The sequence below is a fragment of the Aotus nancymaae genome, unplaced genomic scaffold (assembly GCF_030222135.1).
Source record: "Aotus nancymaae isolate 86718 unplaced genomic scaffold, 86718_ANA_hifiasm-v0.15.2.pri h1tg000059l, whole genome shotgun sequence".
In the NCBI taxonomy this organism is placed as follows: Eukaryota; Metazoa; Chordata; class Mammalia; order Primates; family Aotidae; genus Aotus; species Aotus nancymaae.
Window position 1 is genome coordinate 26,913,267 of NW_026988473.1, and position 22,516 is coordinate 26,935,782.

General features: G+C 47.5%; 1 protein-coding gene across 1 annotated transcript in view; it reads left to right on the top strand.

Moving 5' to 3' along the window:
* Positions 1 to 1,147: 1,147 nt before the first annotated feature.
* Positions 1,148 to 22,516, top strand: part of ABTB2 (ankyrin repeat and BTB domain containing 2) — a 208,850-nt gene continuing 187,481 nt past the window's right edge. Inside the window, exon 1 of the mRNA XM_064365040.1 lies at positions 1,148 to 2,134. Coding sequence (XP_064221110.1) covers positions 1,252 to 2,134 — 883 coding nt within the window. The 5' untranslated portion in view covers positions 1,148 to 1,251. The remainder of the gene's footprint in view (positions 2,135 to 22,516) is intronic.

The following is a 22,516-nucleotide window of genomic DNA, read 5'->3' on the forward strand; positions in this document are numbered from 1 at the left end:
CTCGGACAAAAAGGATCCACCTGACAGCAAGTGGTATCTTCACACAGGGGTAACAGGGAAGTCACGGATCCTCTTGAGATTCTGACAAAAGTTGGGGCCCCCTCCCCACAGTGGCACTCAGAAAACTGCAGGTGAAACTACAGCTGGGCGGAGGCACTCACAGGCCTCCTGGGACTCGTCCATGGATCAGATCCCAGGTGAAGAAATTCTGTCCCGACTGGAGCCTGGACAGCCGCGTTGAGAAACCTGACGGACTTGGGAAGAGAGGCAGGGACGTCCCTCCTCCCTCCAACACAGCCAGCGTTTCCTCTTGGATTGCGGGAAGGACCTGGCGAAGGTGGGGGAGAGGTGGGGCGCCTGGCTGGGGGCCCTCCCCATTCTCCCGGCCCCCACCCCGGGACGCCTGGCTGCGGAGGACTCGACAGCGAGCAGCGAACGCCCAAAGCCTGGGTGGCGGGAAGGTGGCAGTGCACTGTGGCTTTTCCTTTGCATTTTTCTTTAAATTGTGAGCTCCGGAGCTATCGTTCCGACCGCCGCTTTCCCTTCTCCACCTCCACCTCCCAGTTCGCTGGCTCGCCCTTCCCCCTCCCCCAATCCCACTCCCATCCCCACCCCCATCCCAGCCGCGCGTCCCACCCTCGGCCTGCAGCCCCGCCTTCGCCGCCTCGGGGTTTCACCCGCGGCAGAGTGAAATCTGCATAGTGACCGCCCCCTCGGAGATCATTGGTGCATCCCAGCCCATCGCGGCCGCCGATTGGTAAGCCGCCCGGGATTATTTGCATGTCGGCAGCCCCCGGGTACCCAGCTGTGCGCGGGCCGGCGAAGCACAGAAGTTTGCGGAGCGCTTTCTCGCCGGCTGGTTCCGGACTCGCGCTGCGCTGTGCGCCGCCACCTCCTCCTTCTGCCGCCGCCGTCTCCCTGTTCTCTCGGGATTCCTTCTCTGTGGAGGACTGACACTCTGCTTGTGGGAATTAGAGGCGGACAGGGGGAGACCCGAGGGGGAACGGCGGGGGTCTTTCCAGTGACAGCTTCGAGTTGGGACGCCGGGCGCGTGGGGCTCCGGCTGGCCACGGATCTCGCCCACCTTCCCGCTGCCTCCGGGCAGGCAATGCGGACGCCGAGCCCCGCGGCGCAGAGAGGAAGGAGGGCGGCCCGGAGAGCCTAGAGCCTGTTTTCTGCCCACTTGGGGAGAAAAGGGCATGGAGTTGTGAGCGCCCTTCGCTCGGCGACGCCGCCCCCGGCAGGCTCCCCATGGCCGGGACGTACAGCTCGACTCTGAAGACTCTGGAGGACTTGACCTTGGACTCCGGGTATGGGGCCGGGGACTCGTGCCGCTCGCTCAGCCTCTCGTCCTCCAAGTCCAACTCGCAGGCGCTCAACTCTTCGGCGCAGCAGCACCGCGGGGCGGCCTGGTGGTGCTACTCCGGCTCCATGAACAGCCGCCACAACAGTTGGGACACGGTGAACACGGTGCTGCCCGAGGACCCCGAAGTGGCCGACCTCTTCTCGCGCTGCCCGCGGCTCCCCGAGCTGGAGGAGTTCCCCTGGACCGAGGGAGACGTGGCCCGGGTGCTCCGCAAAGGCGCGGGCGGCCGGCGGCTGCCCCAGTTCTCCGCCGAGGCGGTGAGGCGCCTGGCCGGGCTGCTCCGCAGGGCACTGATCCGCGTGGCCCGCGAGGCGCAGCGCCTGAGTGTGCTGCACGCCAAGTGCACCCGCTTCGAGGTGCAGAGCGCCGTGCGCCTGGTGCACAGCTGGGCGCTGGCCGAGAGCTGCGCGGTGGCCGCCGTCAAGGCGCTGTCCCTGTACAGCATGAGCGCCGGCGACGGGCTGCGCCGGGGCAAGTCCGCGCGCTGCGGCCTCACCTTCTCAGTGGGCCGCTTTTTCCGCTGGATGGTGGACACCCGCATCTCTGTGCGCATCCACGAGTACGCGGCCATCTCGCTCACCGCCTGCATGGAGAACCTGGTGGAGGAGATCCGGGCCAGGGTTCTGGCCAGCCAGAGCCCTGAAGGCGGAGGGGCCGGAGGCGGGGAGGTGTCTGCTGAAGCCCTGGAGATGGTCATAAACAACGACGCCGAGCTCTGGGGCGTCTTGCAGCCCTATGAACATCTTATCTGCGGCAAGAACGCCAATGGTAAGAGCGCGGGCCTCCGACTGGCAGACGGGGTAGGCGAGAAATCCCGCCCTGGGCTACTGGGGGAGTGCATTTCCTAGGATAAAGCTGGTGGCCGTGCCACTACTTTGGGAGAAAGCGTTTGGTCTGAGGATGGGGTTTATTTAATGGCACTCGTCAGAGATTGTCCTAAGTGTAACTGATTTTCGGAGGGTAAAGTCGAGAATGATCACCCTGTTCTGCGGGGCATTGTGACTAATATCGTTGATTGGGAAAGATTGAACCTCTTGACCAAGCCATTCCTGAACCTCTCTTAAAGTGAAACTTACTGCCTCATAGCTCTTTGCCGGGCTTGACTAGGTCTCTAGTTGCTGTCTTTCCCCAACAGCTGTGCAGATTGACTGATTCCGCCCCCTAGTTTTCCCCAGCCCAATGGCAGCAGCCAAAGAGTCCCAACTTAAAGATCTGAGCCTTGGTGAGATGGGGGAGGGGAGTGGGAAGCCTAAGATCTGAGGCTGCGCCTTGTGCTTTGCTGGGCTGAAGGACGCCGTCAGGCGCTCTCTTAGGGGATGGAATGGTAGTGGTGCGCTCTTAGTTGTGACCAGGAATGATGAAACCTGGAAACCCTTGACTCTCCTTCCTAGGAAAGTAACACAGATTGTCTCCTGGGGTCTGATTTTCCAAGCTGCCACCAACCAAATGAGCCATTGGTTAAAACCTTGCATTGTATTAAATGTTCCTTCTAGAAAAGAGTGATGGCCCATCAAGGGGAAGAGATATGGAGGGATAGGTAACCGCACGGTGTCAAATCTGGGAAAGGAACCACTGGGTGGTTGCACTTCTCTGAAGATGGTGTGGATTTAGTGCAAAGGATGGAAGCAAAGCTCTTTACCCTGACTATGTTAGGGTGTGTGACATTGCATTCAACTGCAAACTGCCAACAAGGCTTCAATTTCAGGAATCAGCACCATAAACTGTTCAGAATAGTATTAAGGTTAAACAACCTTACAATCTGATTGGAAGGTCATTTGGGGGGCATAAAATGGAAAGGGATAAAAGAAGTCAAAATGTGGTTTAACATAATCATAATAGCTGAAATGTAAAATAACACCTAATGTGTCATCGTTGTTCTTAGTACTTTATATTTAACTCAAGTACTCCTAGCAAGCCTATTAGATAGGTACTTACTGTATAGTATTATGCCCATTTTACAGATAAGGAAAGCAAGGTACCCAGCAAAATAATCTGCCCAACATTATACAGATGTTAAATGGCAAAACTGGAATTTGAAGCCAGGTAGGCTCCTTTAAGGTTTTAGCCACTGGTGGAGAAGAAACAGTTTTGTTTTGTTTTGTTTTTCTTACTAGACTATAGCTCTGAAATCTTATGCTATAAGATAAACATAAAATCTCTATAACTCCCCATATGTGAGTTTGATCTTCTCGTCCAGTTTTCGAGAACAGTTGACATGCTAGGCCCGTTTTGAAGACACTCTATATACCCAGCATGGCTTACTTTGACATTTATTGGTTTTGTTTTTAAATTCTGGCACTGCCAAAGGAGATGCTGGGAATTGAAGAGCATTTGCTTGTTAATTTTCTTCCTTTTAGGTCAGAGCTAAGGTCAGTCCCGAATCTCAGTTGATGATGTCACAGCTGCTTGTTGTGCTACAGGTTTATGGCATCAGCACTGGGAATACCAGCTCCAGGGCAGGAAGTGGTGGGCAGGGGGATTTCCATCCAGTTGTCATAACTGAGGGAAAGAATTCTATACTTTTGGCTGAGGGGAGGCCCAAACTGAATTCAAAGAAGTAGAGGCTCCTAGGAGAAAAGATTGATGACCTAACCCTATAAGACAAACAATAAGGGTGGAACTGTAGATGCAAAACAAAACAAAAACGCATCTTTCATGCAGAACAGGTGCCCAGCACATTGAGAAGCTTCTCCCAGCTTTTCTAACTGCAAACTGTAGGAAGGAAGAGCATCTCCCTGACGAGGACACCCTGAAGATGCAAAGTAGCCAGAAACTGCTAGAAAACAGGTGTCTTCTGCTAAAGGGCTTCCAATGAAATAACTATTTCTTACCTAGGGCCAGCATTCCTTGGGATTTCCTTTATAAGTTGGGCTTTTGACCCACCTCCCTTTTTTTTTTTTTTTTTTTTTTTTTAATAGAGACAGGGTTTCGCTATGTTGCCCAGGCTGGTTCCAAACTCCAGGGCTCAGGCAGTCCTCCTGCCTCAGCCTCTCAACGTGTTGGGATTATAGATGTGGGCCACCACACCCAGCCATGACCCCATGTTTTAACCTCTTCCTTACCCCCTCCTCTTTCCAAACAATCCTCCTTAAGCCTTGGTAGTCAAGACAGCAAGATTCTCTGTGGCAGACAACAAAGCTCCCTGGATGCTCAGAGCCAAAGTGTCTCCCTCTGTACATTCTCAAGTCTCCAGGGAACTCACTTGCAGGCGAGGTGACCATTCACTTCCACTTAGCAACTGCATGCTCATTTTTTATACATGAAAACCAGGGGGTGGCCACACTAAACAATAACCAGGCTGATTTATTAAGTCCCTTTAGACAAAGTGAAATGAATGTTTAGTAGAGGGGCAATGAATTACTTATGCCTGAAAGCTGGCTTCAGAGGGAAGCATAAACTGCTTAGGAACAAAATGGAATGGCCCAAACCTTTGTTATATTAAAATTACCCCAAGGCCAGCAAGGTTACAGTTTACACAGCTGAAGACCAACTGGGGAATGACTGCATATGGGAGGGAGAGTGCTGGTTAGAATTCTTGTCCTGCTGGTCTTCCCTTTAAATTACATATGTATTGTTGTTATGCCTACTAATTATACAGCATGGGCACATGCCTTTGACTCAGCTATATAGGGCTTTTAAACTTAATGTCTTCCAACTAAGAATTTAAGGGCTCTAATCCATCTATTCCTGTCCATTACTCAGAATGCAGGACGAATATGGTTTTGCTCAGCAAAAGATGGATAATAAAAGTTCTGCAGTGTTTATAAAACATGATCCCAGCTCCGTAGAGCAGCAGGAGTTATATATTGTTGCTCATTTGGTATTGATGTCCCCAATCTCATGGCAATGCCATTAAATGATGATATCTTCACGACTTCCTTAGGGAGGTAGAGAAACCAATTTAGTAGAGTAGTATTTATAAACAGGGAGTTTGCAGAAAATAGAAACTTTTCCCATCCACTCATCTCCCTCCCTATTCTCCTCTCTTCCCCTCCCCTCCCTCATCACTCCCCATATGTGAGTTTGATGCTGAGCATTGCTGCCAGGTTTCTTCTTGGTCATTTTTCTTACTAAGCTTTTGTGAGTGTCTGTGGCATTTTAGAAAATCCTATTCAATTTCTCGATTCTTAATGAAATGTTAGGATATTGGTGAGAATATTCTTGTTCCAAAGAAGCATCCAGGGTGTACAAAAGGATTGCTGTATCCTAGTGGTGACATGCACAAGACTTTGGCTTCACCATGAGGGTTTGAAGCCTACCTTTGCCATTTATTTTATTTTGTTATTTATTTAGAGACAGGGTCTTGCCGTGTTAGCCAGGCTGGAGTGCAATGGTACAATATCATAGTTCACTGCAACCTTGAACTTCTGGGTTCTAAGGAATCCTCCTGCCTCAGCCTCCCAAGTAGCTGGAACATGCCACCACACCAGCTAACTTTTTAAATTTTATTTTTGTAGAGACAGGGTCTTGCTATGTTGCCCAAGCTGGCCTTAAACTCCTGGGTTCAAGCGATTCTCCCGCTTCAGCCTCCCAGAGTGCTAGGATTACAGGCATGAGCCATCATGCCTGACCATACATACCTTTACCATTTACATGAGTGGCCTGGCGCAAATTTCTTAACCATAGTAACCTTCAATTTTGTCATCTGCAAGATGGGACGTAATAAGAGCATGTAGCTTATATGGTTGGTATGAGAATTAACTTAGAACATAGATTTAAAGATCTTAGCACATAGTAAATGCTCAATAAATAGTAAATTCATTCAACAATTATTGAGCACTGACCCTGTACCCACCACTGTTAAAAGTGCTGTGGACTAAGTGGTGAATGGGAAAAAGCCCTCCTCTCATGAAGCTTATAATCCAGTGGAGGAAATGAGAAAAAGTAAACAAGTAAGGATTTACTCTTAGTAGTAAGGGCAGGTTAATGGGATGGTGTGACAAGACTAATTTAAATGACAGTAAAGGAAGGCTTCTTTGAAGGTTTATTAGTAATAGCCAGTAATATCAGTACTACTAAGGACCTTTAGGCCAAAAACAGTGACTGAAGACTTTTCCAAATTATTCAGTTATTCACCAGCTGAGACAAGTCTCAGCATCTCACCTACAGCTGGGAAAGAAAAGGGCTGCATGTAGAGCAGGGATAAAACCTCTTCCGGTTGTAGGACTTATTTAGTGATGAGACTGTAGGATGAATTTCTACTGAGAGAATCAGCTGAAGCAGCAAGGGTCGATTGAGTTTGTTAGGTGTTGTTTAATCAGTTTCCACACCTGGGTCGTCTGAAGGATGAGGGCAGCTTCCCATTTCTTTAACTATTTTATTAAAGCCAAGAGACTTGGTAAAACTGAAACAGAGCAAGCTTTGGAAATGAAAACTTATTATTTTTTTTCTTGCATGCCTGAGAAAGGCAATCCCAGTCTTAAGTAGTAAGAGGAACAAGGTAGGGTTGTTCCACTTCCTCCTTCTGAAAGCTATACCTGACTCCCCAGACTGGAAGAGCCACCCCTCTGTGATGCTTCCTCAGCACCCAGGGTATATTCTTAAACCATTACCTGCTTGTGTCTGTCTCTCCCATCCAACTGTGGGCTCACAGTCTTCCCTGTACCTCTCACGGTATCTACAATAAGTGCACTATAAATGCTGGGCAAATGGTAGATTCCACCATACAGGTTTAAAATTTACATTTGAATTCCTTTGATACATCAGAAGAATCATCCCCCATTTCTACCAAGGCAGAAAATTTCCAAGTTGTTATTGATGAAGAGAGTCAGCATTTGGGGCTACAGTAAACCTTTGGCTACCCTGATTTCCAGCGGGATTCCCAAGTCTGTCTTTGATATACAAGACGTGAGATGGGGGAGTTTTCAGATTAGGAGAATGCCTTCAGTGTATGTTACTCAAAGAGGAAGGGCTTCACAACAGACAGCTAGTACAGCAGGCTGCAGATAAGTCAACAGGAGGATTGAGTTGAAGCTTTCCTTAATAATGGAAATACCAATGGCCCCCTTGCCAACAGAGCTGCCCCGAAGGACAATTTATGTTGATGACTATTGCTCAGAAGAGATTTCATCTGTGTCCCACTCCATCTGCTTTCAGTCTGAGAAGTGAACCAAGGTAATCAATTGCCAAGACATTCCTGGGTTGGCATCCCAGGAATGGGATGAAACAAACCAGAGACACTTTGCTGCACATCCTCAGCTTTGTCCTTATGCCACCTCACTGTTAGTATTCATCCTCTGCCAGACAGGACAGGGGGTAGATGCTTCGCCTCTATTTCTCCTCTTCTGCAGTTGTAGTAATAGGTCTGACTTTTCTGCAGCACCTCAAGCTTATTCTCATCCATGAGCTTTCCCCATATGAATCCTGTGAATGTGTGTCCTTTCACTGAGAGGTCTCTGTGAGTCCAGAATTCACAGCTCAATAATGGCTGGGCCAGGACTAAGTCCCATTTTGTTCAAGCTCTAAGCCTGTGATTTTCTTGTAAAGAATTTCAGAATCCAAGGTAGCAAATACAGGTCAATACTTGGCCCTCTTCAAATGGCAGCTAGGGTCAAACTCATAGCAAGAACAATACTTGTTATAGAGCTTGTTTGTTAATGGCCTACGGTGTCCAAACCCTTTACATTTGTTAGGCCAGTGAGCGTTCACGATCACAGTGAAAGAGCAGGCACTGACACCCAGGGGTGTATCTTCCTCCAAAGGATTCTGTTACTCTGTTTAAATGCTGCTTGCTGGCTCTTTCCACCCTGGAGGTGCCATTGATTTTAAAGAGCCATCATTTCTGCTCCTGGGGGTGGAAGGAGACACAGAGAGTCAGGGAGGTCTTTACAAGTGTCACTTGTTGGTGACCGATAAGCTCAGCTGAATAGAGAATGTGCAGAGTCCACTGCGATGCTCTTCTAAAGGAGGGGTGAGTCAGCTCAGCAAAGGTGAATACACAAAGGACAGAAGGCACCAAGAGGGATTTGAGTGTAGGTCACTGGTCTCGGAGAGCTTGGCATACCTGTCCTGGAGTTGGCAGAAGAGCCTTTATGAAGGGGGCTTTGATTTCCTCCGAGTCTCCCGTGGTACCTGGCTGCTGATTCCAAGTGTTGAGAGCACAGGGAGAGCATGAGTCAGTGACATAATAAAGCACTGAAGGGCCCAGGCTTTGGAGTCTGAATTGAGTTCCAAATTGCTTGCTTCTTACTGACCCAGGCCTTTAAGCAATTCACTCTAAGTCTCTATTTCCTCTACTGTAAAATGAAGGGCTTATACACATGCTGTTGTTCTTGGTGCATACTCAGTGCCCTGAGATGTGAGAGATGCCGCCGGGCTTGCTGGTGAGATCACAGCACGGGGTGGGGCTGCCTGACTGTAATTCCTCATAACCTCACTCAGTAACTGTGTGACCCTGGACAAGTTGTTTCACTTCTGAACCTTAGTTTCTTCCTCCATCACAGGGCACTATTGACATTCTGGACCAGATAATGTTTTGTCATGGGGCTATCTGGGGCATTGTAGAATGCTTCATAGCACCCTTTTGCCACCACCAGTTGAGACGATCAAAAATGTCTCCAGACTTTTCCAGATATTCCCTCGGAAGCCAATTCATCCTTGGTTGTGAAACACCACTCTATAAGATGGGACTGAAAATAGTACCCAACTCATACGATGGTTGTGAGGATTTTATAAGAGTCTCTGTAAGGGACTTTGCATTCTGTCTGGCACATAAAATATTATTATATTATTATTATTGAGATGGAGTCTCACTCTGTCGCCCAGGCTGGAGTGCACAATTTTGGCTCACTGCAACCTCTGCCTCCCAGGTTCAAGCGATTCTCCTGCCTCAGCCTCCCAAGCAGCTGGGACTACAGGTGTGCACCACCACACCCAGCTAATTTTTGTATTTTTAGTAGAGACAGGGTTTCACCATATTGACCAGGCTGGTCTTGAACTCCTGACCTCGTGATCCACTGCCTCGGCCTCCCAAAATGCTGGAATTAGGCATGACGCATGAGCCCTGGTGCCCGGCCTCTAATTCTCATTTTCAACAAATTTGTGTTGGTTGCACTGATTGTGTTAATTTTTGCCAAAGTCTCTAGTGCAAGGAGAATCATGATCCAAGTCTCAGGGAGAAGCGTATTATTCACAAGGCTTTCCTTGGTGACTAACAGTTTGTTTGTGGAGGTAGGAGGAAGTTATGGAATCTGGAAAAAGCACCCTTGCACCCTGCTCAGGTATGGCCCTTGCTCCCAACACCAAGTGGTCTGGCAGTGGGCAGAGAGATGAGATCTCTCCCTCTGAACTCAAGCCCACCTCTGCCAGAATGACAGCGACAGCGTACATTCAAAGCTCCAGGCCCCCAGAGAGCAATTCTGCTGTGGATATTGGACCCCGCTTGTGGAAGCTGCCAAGTCCTCAGCCGCAGACATAGCAGGTGTTTTGTGTTTTGCTGGCCTGTCATGTAAACACACTTTGCGGTCTTCTTGCTTGTTTTAAAAAAGGTCTAAATGGTTTTGCAGCTTTGGTTGTGTTCTTGGAGCTGCATGCAGGACTGGGAGGAGATACATAGGGAAAACAGCCCAAGTACGTCCGAGAAATGCCACGCCGGCATCACAATCAGCTGCTCACTCACTGAGCGCCAGCTACATCCAAGGCAATGGAGACAGATTAGCTGGGGACAAGACTCTTGCCTGTTTAGAATTTAGAAGTGTTTAGAATCTAGGAGGGAAAACAAAGCATGTATACAGTTAGTTACAAAGAAGCTTGTAGTCACTACCTTCAAACGAGGGGAGCATTGGTGATAGAATCCACTGTCTAGTCTACATCGCTGGTTCCCCATCGTGGGTGCTTTTCTGGAGCTGTTTCATTTAATCCTCCCAGCCCCTCTGGAAGGTAGATATAAATAACTTCCATGCCATAATTGGGGACCTTGAAGCTTCTGGTGATTAAGGAGCTTAAAGGGAAGAGATGACTCCTGGCTGGGTGAGTGGAAGGAAGTCAGAGTTTCTTTGTGGAGGATGTGGCAAGTGTGCCAGCGATTCGGGCAGGTAGAGCTGCACCTGCAAATGGGGGAGGGGATGCAGAGCTCCCAGAGGCTTCCAGACAGAGGGAACAGAGTGAGTGAAGACCTGGAAGCCAATGCGTGTATGTTGGAGAACAGCAAGTTCTCCTGCTTGGAGGGAAGGTTCAGATACATGACAAGCAGGAACAGCGGAGATAACACAGGAAAAAGGAAAGCTTTCCCACATCTTTTATCCAGATGTTAAGAAGCCTGCCAGAGTACAGGACGAGTTTTCCAAAACTTATTTTCATAATTCAGAAATTGAGTGTGTCTTCTCCCTAGCTCATCTTAACCACGGCCCCAGACCTCCAATTACTCTTCTTGGTGATTGAAAATTTGACCTCAAAAATGCACTCGTCTGCTGCCCTAGCAGTAAAAATAATAAAAGAAGACCTTAACCGAGCAAACTTGGGTTGAGAGGGGATGGAGAACAAGACTTCTATCAACCCTTCTTTTCTTGTTGAATTTGGCTCTGACTTTGCATTTCTTCCATGGCCCTGAACACAGCATTTTAGACCAAAGCAATCCCAGTACAGAATGAAGGTTGAGAGTGGCAAATTTGTTAACTGAGGCCATGAGATCGACTCTTGCCAAAGCAGGACTCTTACTAGTGGAAGGAGAGAGCTGCATAAAACAGGGTGAGATAAGATGGTCCCAGAACTTTTTTTTTAAGTCTGACTAATATATACAATATTCAACTTCCAGTTTAGGGTTTATTATTTTGGACAATTAAGAGCTCAATTCTCAGAGATGCTTACAATTTAATTCCTAGTTAATGTGTTTCCAGAGCATTGATAATAAAGATTTCAAGCATATTAAATGCTTAATATCATGGAACCACCTTATAGCCGATTGTCATCTGAATTGGAGTCCCTAAGGTGCAGCTGAATTCTGCTGACAATAAAAAAATGTGATAGGTCATCAATGGCTTAGCTAATAACTCAGGCATTGGTCTTTTTCCTGACTCCAGTGTTATGAAGGAATGTTCTCGTCACTTGACAAAGGTAAACTCCATGAACATACTGCAAAAATACATACACAGTCATTTGTAGTTAGTGACTTGAGGCCCATGGTTTGGGTTCTTTTTTTTTTTTTTTTTTTTTGATATGAAGTCTCTCTCTGTCACCCAGGTTGGAGTGCAGTGGTCACTGCAATCTTGGCTCACTACAGCCTGTGCCTCCCAGGTTCAACCAATTATCCTGCTTCACCCTCTCAAGTAGCTGGGATTATAGGCGTACCACCACACCTTGCTAATTTTTGTATTTTTAGTAGAGACGGAGTTTCAACACATTGGCCAGGCTGGTCTCAAACTCCTGGCCTCAAGTGATCCGCCCGTCTCAGCCTCCCAAAGTGCTGGGATTACAGGGGTGAACCACTGCGCCCGGCCCATGGTTTGCTTTCTTAAAGTAAGCTCAGGAGAGTCAGGCCCATGATGGAAAAATTAAACAGGAACGCTAAAGTTGGAATTCTGGACATACAAGGTTAGAGTCAAGGAGACATTAAACTGGACCTCAAAGAGTATGAAACAGGCCTCTCAGTGCATGAAAACCCTCCCTGCAGTGGAGGCCAAGCTTTTATTGAAACCTTTCTAACTCTTTTAGTCTGTACCTTTTAAAATATGAAAATTAGTATTTGCTGTGTGGAGAGCTATTAATAAACAAGCCCAAGGCTTACCCACCAAGCGGGTATACGTCCACAAGCATCCGGAACAATCCAGTACAGAGAGGTGAGGATTTGGGTCCAGAAAATTCTGGGGTGGAGCTTGCCCCCTTGGTGACCTGGAGTGAATCATTCCATCTCTTGGATCTCTGTTTCCTTATCCGTGGTGTGGAGAGGTTGGACTACACTCCCCAGGGCCTTTCTGTCTCTGATAATGTTTCTAGACCCCACGTGGACACCGTGCAGTCATTTTCCTAAGGTCGAGCACTGTAATTGGTAACCTTGGGAAACAAACAGCCCAGGGTAGTGCTGGACGAGCTCTCTGAAGACCTGGCTTGGTAATAGGGCCAGACACCGTCTTTTTAATATTTAATATTAAAATTAACTGTGATGACTCTACTCAGGTTTTCCTGTGCCCCTTTCCCCAGAAAGATGAGTGCTACATGCTTCTGGCCGACCTCATGCTTTGGTGCTTGACAGCTGCGCCCGGGCCCTGGCAGGCCGGCACTGTGGTGAGATCCAGCTTCGAGGTGACTTCACACAGCCTGTGCTTGAAGCCCGCCTACCCAGACTTGGGTATTTATAGCAGGGGAGCAGCTAGAAAAAAAAAAAATTAAATATGCTACACCCTTCTTTATATGATCTGGGACAGAGACAGGCATTGTGAGGAATTTCGAAGGCAGAGCTGTATAATCCAGCAGGATATTTTTAAATGCTGTTTGTTGCAGTTGGCAGGGCCGGTGTTTCAAAGAGGGGGGAAAATGAGAGTAACTGAGGATGACAAGCTGCCAGGAATGCTGAGGGCTGAGACGTGGAGCTCCATGCTCCGAGGTATACAGTCTCTGAACCCTGCTCTACTTCACCATCACATAGCTTGAATGGGCTATGGGCAGGTCAGGATGAGAGGCTAGGGAAATGGGGTGGCTTGTCTGTCTCTTTTCCCTGTTGGCCCATCCACCTTCAAATCGCAAGTTGAAAATCAATGAAACCTTCTGGACAGGCAGAACATACAGCAAAGAAAGAGTTGGTTTTGTGAAAGCCAGGGACCTGGTTGTTTTTTCTTCAACCCATCTCAGCAGCCGGGTAATTAAAGTTCTATGTGGGGACACAATTTGGAAGCAAGTTGCTTGCAGCTGTTCTTCTGGACTTAATCCTCTGAAGTACAAGCTGGGCAGGCCAGGACTATGCCGGGACCCAATTCAGTAGCGGTGAGAAGGCTTCAGGGGCAGAGCTGCCTCTGAGAAGGCATCGCAATGTCCCCCACCTGTCCAGTGGGTGCTTGTAAGGTATCCTAAGTAGTGTTTTCTACCACACTGGTCTTCGAGGAGACAAATGATGATGGTGAGCGGGGAGCCTGAGAACTAGTAGGGGAGAGGCCAGGAGTTCTGTTTGGGGTACATCCATTTGTTCATCCAACAAATATCTGTTGAGGACTGTGTACTGGGCACTGTGCCAGGAGCTGGTGATGCAACGGATGAATAAAAGGGGCCTGAAGGAGGGCAGGGTGCAGGCCCTGTGGATGATGAGGCAGAGCAAGGAGAATCACATGAGGCCAGCCTGGCTGGAGAAGACAAGCTCCAGGCAGAGGGAATAGCAAGCGTTCCTGGTGGGTTCGAGGAGCACCAAGAGGCTCCTTGCGTGTGGCTGGGGCAAGGGTAGCAGGAGATGTGGCTGGAGAGGAAATGGTGGGGTGGTTAGTGGGGTAGGCCATCGTGTAACGATTGGCTGGCTTTTAGTTCTGAGTGAGCTGGAAGGCATTGGAGGGACTTTTAAGCACAGTGACTTGATCTGATTTGTATTTCAGCAAGGTCACTCTCTCTGTTGTGTTGAAAATGGACTTTAGTATCAAGTGTGGAAGCAGCGGGACCAGGCACTGGCATTTGCCAACAGCTTGGATGTGTGAGGTATGAGAGAGGAATCAAGGGTGACACCAAGTTTCCATGGTCTGAGCAACTGGAAGGAGGGAGTGGCCATTGGCTGAAGTGGGAAAAGCTATGTACAGAAGCAGGACTGCATCGTAGATCCCAGTGTGGTTTTGGCTGTCTTTCTCAAATCACATACAGATATCAAATAGGTTGGGCCAGGCACAGTGGCTCACACCTGTAATCCCAGCACCTTTGGAGGCCAAGGGAGGTGGATCACTTGAGCTCAGGAGTTCAAGATCAGGCTGGGCAACACAGTGAAACCCCATCTCTATGAAAAGTACAAAAACTATCTGCATATAATGGTGCACATCTGTGGCCCTGGCTACTTCAGAGGCTGAGATGGGAGAATTGCTTGAACCCACGAGGCAGAGGTTGCAGTAAGCTGTGATCACACCACTGCACTCCAGCCTGGGCAACAGAGTGAGTGAGACCCTGTCTCCAAAAAAAGGAGGTTGGCTGGGAGACAGGCCACCTTGAACTTCATTAGTCATATGATGGATTGAAATATTGCCCTTCTTTGCCCTTCCAGAGGGTGGGCTCAGTACAGCAGGGCTGCGTACAGATTCAGACAATAGAGATTTAATATTCAGTCTTATAATCTTTGGCTGATGGCCATAAGAGCCCCTGAATTTTGCTTTCTAGCTTCTTTGTAGGCAGCCAGCAGCCTTTAATAAAGATCATCAACTCTGTTGTTTCCTGTCATCAAAATGGGGCCTGTTTAATTAGTCCAATTGTTCTGTGGATCATTGTGACTTTGTGTCTGTGTCCTTCAATTCTGGGAAAGCAAGACTCCATTTTTGAGGCAGCTTTGGATGCCTTGAGGTCAAGTCTGGGTCAGAAATTTGGCTGAAAAAAGAACACTCTTAGATGATTTGAGAAGGCATGGGGGCCTGGAGTGGTGTCCAAATGGTTTGGGAGTATCCAAGTGCCTGTTGGATGCTTTGACCTCTGCTGTTCAGGAGGGGCAGGGTGCATGGGGATGCTAAGAGATGGGGTCTGAAGGGCTTGCCACTGTCTGACTGCCAGCTGGATACCTGTTGTCTCTGCCCCTCAGTTTTCTTCTTCTGTTAAATGGGGTTGCCATAGTTCCTAGCTCATAGGGTTACTGTTTCAGTGGTTTTCAATCCAAGATTCACGTTAGCATTATCTGGATAACTTAAAAATAAAAGGGTGTGTGTGTGTGTGTGTGTGTCTGTGTATGTGTGTGTGTGTCTGTCTGTCTGTGTGTGTGTCTGTCTGTCTGTCTCAAGGCCCTACCTCCAGAAATTCTGAAATAAATGGTCTGGATGGGGCCCAGACCACGTGGGTATTGTGTGTGCGCGTGTGTGCGTGCATGTGTGTGTGTGTCTGTCTGTCTATCTTTCTTAAGATCCTACCTCCAGAAATTCTGAAATAAATGGATAAATGGTCTGGCATGGGGCCCAGACCATGTGGGTAGCGTTCCTGGGAGAGCCTGGTACATAGTGAGCATGCAGGCATTAGCTATTATTAGTGGTAAAAGCATCCTTGTTCTGGAGTATGTCTTTTTGCCCCACCCAGGATGGTGACTTTCCTTCACTTCACAGCCACAGCTGCTTTGGCTCACTCATCTGGAGGGATCACCAAAGAACACTCAAGAGAAGCTTGAATTGTTAGGTTTACAGGGAAAGGGCATGGCTAGATCTAAAATGGGAGCAATGTAGTAGCCCAGAGTGGTGGCACACACCTGTAATCTCAGCTACTCTGGAGGCCGAGGCAAGAGGATCACTTGAACCCCAGAGGCAGAAGTTGCAGTGACCTGAGATTGTGCCACTGCACTCCAGCCTGGGCGACAGAGTGAGACTCCATCTCAAAAAATGAATGAATGTCAGAGTGAGACTTCATCTCAAAAAATGAATGGATGAATGAATGAATAAATTAATTTAAAAAAAACAGGAGTGACACCATATGATGTTATTTTCCCCACTGATAAATGAAGTGACTACTGCAATTCCCATATTTAAGAGGAGGAAACAAAGGCACGGAGAGGTTCAGTAGCTTGCTCACGGTCACACAGGTCAGGTAATAAGTGGTAGAGACTGTGATCAAACCTAGGCAGCCTTACCCCTGATTCGCTACTCTTCCCATCCAGAGAAGCCAAGAGACTGAATTCTCAACTCTGATACCCAGCACAGACCTATCGTGGGTTGAACTTTTGCAAAGCACCAGGCTCCAGCCCATGTGTTTCATACCTATTATGTGATTCTTACCATCATATATACTCTTACTCTCATTTTGCAGCTGAAAAAAACTGAGGCTCAGAGAAGTTCAGGTGACATAGCTAGTCAATGACACAGCCAGTCTCTTTGAGCTCTGAAGTCCTCATGTGCCCTGTGGTCTCCTCCTCCCATCCTCAGGAGTGGTCTGGGTGGGGACGAAGCACATGCAGTGATTTCCTGAGCAAAGAAATGAATGGGTTGGCCCAAGAGGACAAGAGGAACTGAAGCAAGGCCAAAGCATCCCTTGCTGCATCTCAACAACTGAGCCATTAGGGGCCTGAAAATAGTAACATCGCCCAGTGGGGTGGCCAGCCAGCTGGGGCTGAGACCTGTGGGGTAGGTATTTGTTTCTCTGTGTGTTTCAAGATAATACCCTGTGAAGCACATTGCTTCTTTTCTGTTAGTGTGAATGAAATTGCTTCTGAGAGGTTGTGTGTATTGGTTGCTTAAAATAGCTCAAGAGGAAGAATGTTTGGAAGCTGTTAGCTGCTTGAGTCTATTTCCCTGATTTACGATACTTTGGAGAGTGTGGGGCCTCTTCTTGTTTACCCTTCTGGCTTTTCCTTTCTACCATGTTTGAGTCCTCGTGTCATCATAAGCCAAAGGCATTTGTCACCAGAAAATGTGGCAACCTTTCCTAAGTAATTTAATGGGGAACCCTTTACATGTTTAATCTTTTTCTTTTAAAAGGTGGGGAAATGGGGAGAGGTCATTTGTTTTGGAAATGGCCGTTTCTCTCTTCCAGCTGAAAACGTTCCAAGATCAGAGCAATGGCATTTGCTTGGGAGTAAGAAAAATTTATTTTATTTTTCCGTTCACACTGAGGCCTGCCCTGGGAAGTCATGAGTTTTCTTAGAACTTTCATCTTGTGGTGCCCAGGAGACCTGACAGGCTGTGAGTGAGAGGAGCCACAGAGCTGCTCTGTTCAATACAGTGGCCACTTGCCACATGTGGGTATTTAAATGTATTAAAATTCAATAAGGTTAAAAAAAATCATTTCCTCAGTCACACAGGTCACATTTCTTGTGCTCCCTCATCATATGTGGCTTGTGGCTACCATACTGGACAATGCAGCTATAGAACATCTCCATCATCACGGACAGTTCTGTGCAACGAAACAGCCATTAGAGTGGGTCAGCGGTGGGTCACTTGGGGCCAGTTTTCTGGGTTCTCACAGGTCTAAAAATTTTAACCATTCCCCAGCTTCTCAGAAGCCCTCTATTTGCAGAAACAGGAAGATTCATGGAAGTGGAGATTAAGGCCATTGATTCTTGTGGCTCTAACCTCTGGACCCTTGACACAAGGTCAGGTTTTATGATTTCCAAGCTCCATGGCCTAGGGCAAGTCACTTAGCCCCTCTGAAGTTGTTTCCTTGTTGGTGAAATGGTGTTTTAAAAAACCTCCCAGGGATGATGTAACTATTTAAACAAAATAGCAAAATGTATATAAAACAGTTAGCATAAGGCTTGACACATAGTAAGAACTTAGATGTGTTACAATGTTTTACATGTGTTTTCTCCTTTGAGCCACACCCCCCGCAGTATCCTGCAGAGGTGGATACTGTTGCCAATTTCAAGATGATGGAACAGGCTTTCGGAGTGCTATTGCTACCATCACTGCCACTGTTTCTGCTGTCGATATTCCTAGGCTTGGGTTTTGCTTTTTTCCTCCAAGGCTCATCTTTCTTACTGAGCTTGTTGATTGGCCCCTTGTCATAAATCAGAGGATATATGTTTGTTTGTTTGTTTGAACTAGGAGCTCTTCTGAGCTTTCATTTAGGGACTGTTCCTTCCACCATGGGAGGTGAGCTCTTTTCAGAGATGTTTACCTAAATCTGGCCTGTTGGTATCTCCTTGGAGAGCTCCACCAGGAGAGCCACTGCCAGGATCTGGGGCTTCTTGGAACTTGCGGTTAAGGTTTTTAGTGCTTCACATGCCCTGTGGTCCTTTGGCATCCTTTGCCACGAGGACTGAACCTAACAGAGCCTTCAGAGACATCTTAGCCAAGGGTGGCTTTGGGAGGAGTATCTTTGAGAAGAGTAGGACCAAGAGAGGCCTCCCTTGAGCTGTAGAAAGAATCCTTCCTAAAAGATATTTGGTCACACCTGGGTCCTGGGTTCACACTCCACTACTCACTTGGCTAGGCCATATAGCTAATTATTTAACTGCGATACCTTACTTTTCTCATCTGCAAAACAGAGATTATTAAAACTTACCTGGCAGGCTGGTTGTGTGAATTAAATGAGATGATGCTAAGTAAAGCATTTAGCCCAGCACATAGCCAGTAGGTATGAGCGCATACCACCAGGTATGAGCTACTGTCGCCATCCTCATCATTGCTGCTTCCTAGCAATGGTATTTGGTGCACTTATTTTTTCATGTGTTGTTTGCATTTTCTCCTTGAGAATGTATTATCTGTCTGGTCAGAAACAGTGACCCAGAAGGGGCTTAGCATGTAAAGTGAGGTCTAAGTTAAACTTGTATATTATGGACTCCATGTGGTCTTTTTCCTTCCTTCTTCCCTTCCCTTCCTTCCTGTCCTTTTTTCTTTTCTTTTTTTTTTTTTTTAGGATCGTGAGGGCAGGGGCGGTAAAAAGCATGACTGTGCAGTTATCATTTCAGTACCCCGCAAGGTGACCAGCCCGCCGCCTTCCTGCTGGTTCAAGCTGTATAACAAGCACCACCCAGTCAAACAGTGTCATCAGAGCTGGATTATTTCTATAGGATGAATTTGTGGTGTGAGGTGCTCGTGTATTTATGCAATTGCCACTCATTTGCCAGCATCCAGAATGTGCTAAAGCTGCCACTGGTGATGAAATTGAAATAACTTGGAACCGTATGTAGGGAATCCAGTCATTTTCATCACCATTGTTACAAGGGAGTTTAAACTGGAGGAATCCAAATGGCACCAAGAAACGATGATATCCCTACTTTCCGGGAACGGTTCTACTCAGGCACCAATCTCAAAGAGAAACTTCTAGGAGAAAACAGGAAGGACATGAGGCCAGGATATTGCATTATTGTGCTGCCATTGGGGTAACCGGGTCCCCACTGAGGGCCCTCCCAGGCGGACCACACCGTCATCTTTTGTGAGGCTTCCCTGGCACTGACAGATCACTCATGGTTAATGGGTAACTTGGACTCTTCTTGCCAAATAGCTGCTTTGTTTGTTATCTGTGCTATGGTCTCCTTCCTTGTCAGCACAACCCCTCAGACCTCAAAAGGATGAACCGGTTGGGTGGGAGGGGGGGCACATGGTGACCTGTAGCATGAGTCCACATACCTCTTCCCCTTTCCCTAAGTCACTCATTGCCAGACCCTGGCTGGTTGCAGAAACATCTTGAGGCACTTTAAAAATTGATGTTCTGGATTGGGTGCAGTGGCTCACACCTGTTATCCTACCCACTTTGGGAGGCCTAGGTGGAAGGATCACTTGTGGCCAGGCATTCGAGACCAGCCTGGTCAACATGATGAGACCCTGTCTCTATATAAAAGTAATAGTAATAAATAAGTTTTAAAAATAAGGTTCATATTCTGGAACCGACCCTGAATCTATTAAGTGAAAACCTCTAAAAGTGGGGCTAGGATATCTGTTTTTGTTTTGTTTTGTTTTGAGAAGGACTTTCCCTCTGTCACCCAGGCTGGAGTACAGTGGGGCAATCTCAGCTCACTGCATCCCTCACCTCTGTTCAAGCGATTCTCTCACCTCAGCCTCCCAAGTAGCTGGGACTACAGGCACATACCACCACGGCCAGGTAATTTTTTTTTTCGTAATTTTAGTAGAGACGGGGTTTCACCATGTTGGCCAGGCTAGTCTCGAATTCCTGACCTCAAGTGATCCACCTGCCTCGGCCTCCCCAAGTGCTAGGATTACAGTTGTGAGCCACCATGCCCAGCAAGGACATCTGTATTGTTATTATTTTTAGTAGGAGTCTTGTTCTGTAGCCCAGGCTGGAGTGCAGTGGTGCAGTCTCAGCTCACTGCAACCTCCGTCTCCTGAGTTCAAGCAGTTCTCCTGGCTCAGCCTCCTGAGTAGCTAAGATTACAGGCATGCACCACCACATTCAGCTAATTTTTGTACTTTTCATGGAGACAGGGTTTCACCATGTTGGCCAGGCTGGTCTTGAACTCCTGACCTCAGGTGATCCACCCTCCTCAGCCTCCAAAGTGCTGGGATTACAGGCATGAGCCACCACACCTGGCCGACATCTGTATTTTTAAAGCCACTCCTGTGGTGATTCCAGAAAAACAGTCAGGTTTGGGAATTCCAACATCACTGGGGGGTGGGTTTTGTTCTGTGCTCCTCTGAGAATCTGTATGGGGCAAAGGACCCTCTTGAGGATGTACAATTTGGGAAAGGCCAGGCAGAGAGTAGGCTGGTCTTTGAGGGTCTTCTCTGTGGTTGGTAAGATGGAGATCATGGTCAGGGTGATTTGAGTAGGGGGAGATGGTGGGGGGTGTTAGACAAGGTAACTGATGTTTACTGGATGCTATCTCGTTTAATCTTTTCAACCAAATGTGATGAGTTGGTGGTGGTAATAATACAGGTTGATATTTGTCGAATGCTACTCTGAGGTGAGCAGGACACTGGTGATTTGCATGCAGTATCCTGTGGAATCCTCACTACAGCCTACGAGCTATAGGTCACATTATTTATCCTCATTTTACAAATGAGGAAACTGAGGCCTTGAGAGAGTTGAAATGACATGTTCAAGGTCACACATACACAAGTGGCAGAGCCAGCATTTGAGATTGGTACTGTCAGACTTCAAAGCCCATGTCTTCCATGCCGAAAGTTTTAATCAAAAGCATTAGGCTACTGGGTCAAATAAGAATCCTGCATTATAAGTACAATGTCAGAATGTTTCCAGAAAGATGCTTGTGCCATCTTTCCTCAAGGTATTGCCCTTTGGCCCTTCCAGTCCTGGCTTTGAGAACCTTGAGAGCAGCAGCCAGTCACTGCACCCATCCTTGAGCTATCTGTGTTTTGGTCTGCTGTTCCTCCTCCTCAGCCCCTGCCTCCTTCCCTACACAGCCCCTGTGTGCAACTCTTCTCCCCAGACAGAGGCCCAGAATCGAGGCCTTCCTCAACAAATAAGCCAGGTTCTGGGAGTGCTGCAGTCACCACCGAGGTGCAAGCCCAGCACAGGCCTCCTCTTAGCCAGCACTCATCCGAGTCCGCTCACTTGCACTCAGATGGTTGTCGTCCTCAGTAAACTGAGACGCAGTAGAGGCTTGTGATTGATGGTGTGGGTATGAAGCTGGTCTACCTGGGTTCGAATCTTGGATCCACTTCTTCTTTAACAAATTACTTCATATCTCAGTGCCTCAGTTTACTTGTCTCTAAGATGGGGATAATACTACTTACCTCGCATATGATAGTTGCAGACAAGATTAAATTAACTACACCTCCTAAAATGCTTGGAACAAGGCCTGGCACGTGAGTCTCCAGTCTGTCAGTCATGATGGTAATGATGATTACTAGTTGGGGGTTATCTTTGGTGACCCTTCCATTGGCATGGAGAGGGAGCCTACCCATATGGAGTATCAATCCTGAGTCCCACAGTAGGGAATTAAGGGCCTTGGGAAAAAATCTGGGTTTAATTCCAGGTATACTGCTTTTTTTTTTTTTTTTTTTTTTTTTTTTTTTAAAGACAGGGTCTCCCTCTGTTACCCAGGCTGGAGTGTAGTGGCACAATCATGGCTCACTACCACCTCAAACTTCTGGGCTCAAGTGATCTTCCCAGCTCAGTCTCCCAGAGAGCTGGGACTACAGGCACAAGTCACCATGCCCAGCTATTTTTTTAATTTTTTTTATTTTTTATAGAGATAAGATCTTACTATGTTTACCAGGCTAGTCTTGAACTCTTGGCCTCGAGCAATCCTCCCACCTCAGCCTCCCAAAATGCTGTGCCTGGCCTGGCTGCTTTTTTAATGTGATGCTTGGCAGGTACCTCAACCTGTTTGTTTTTTAATCTATAAACTGGGAATGACAGTAGTACCTGCCTTATGGTGTTGTAAAAGTGAAAAGCAAAAGTGTAAACAATGCTTCTTATAAGGTGCATGGGCTCAGCTGACACTGAATGAATAGGAGGAAAAATATGAGTTGAGTAAGTGAACAAAAAATCAGCTCAAATGATTACATACAGCACAATACAATTTAGATAAAAACAAATATGGAGATGTACTGAAGGAGTACATTACTGGTACAATAAATACCATACAAGAGAGAAAGCGAGGGGACGGGGAACATGGATAGTGGTTACGCCTCATGGGAAGAGGGA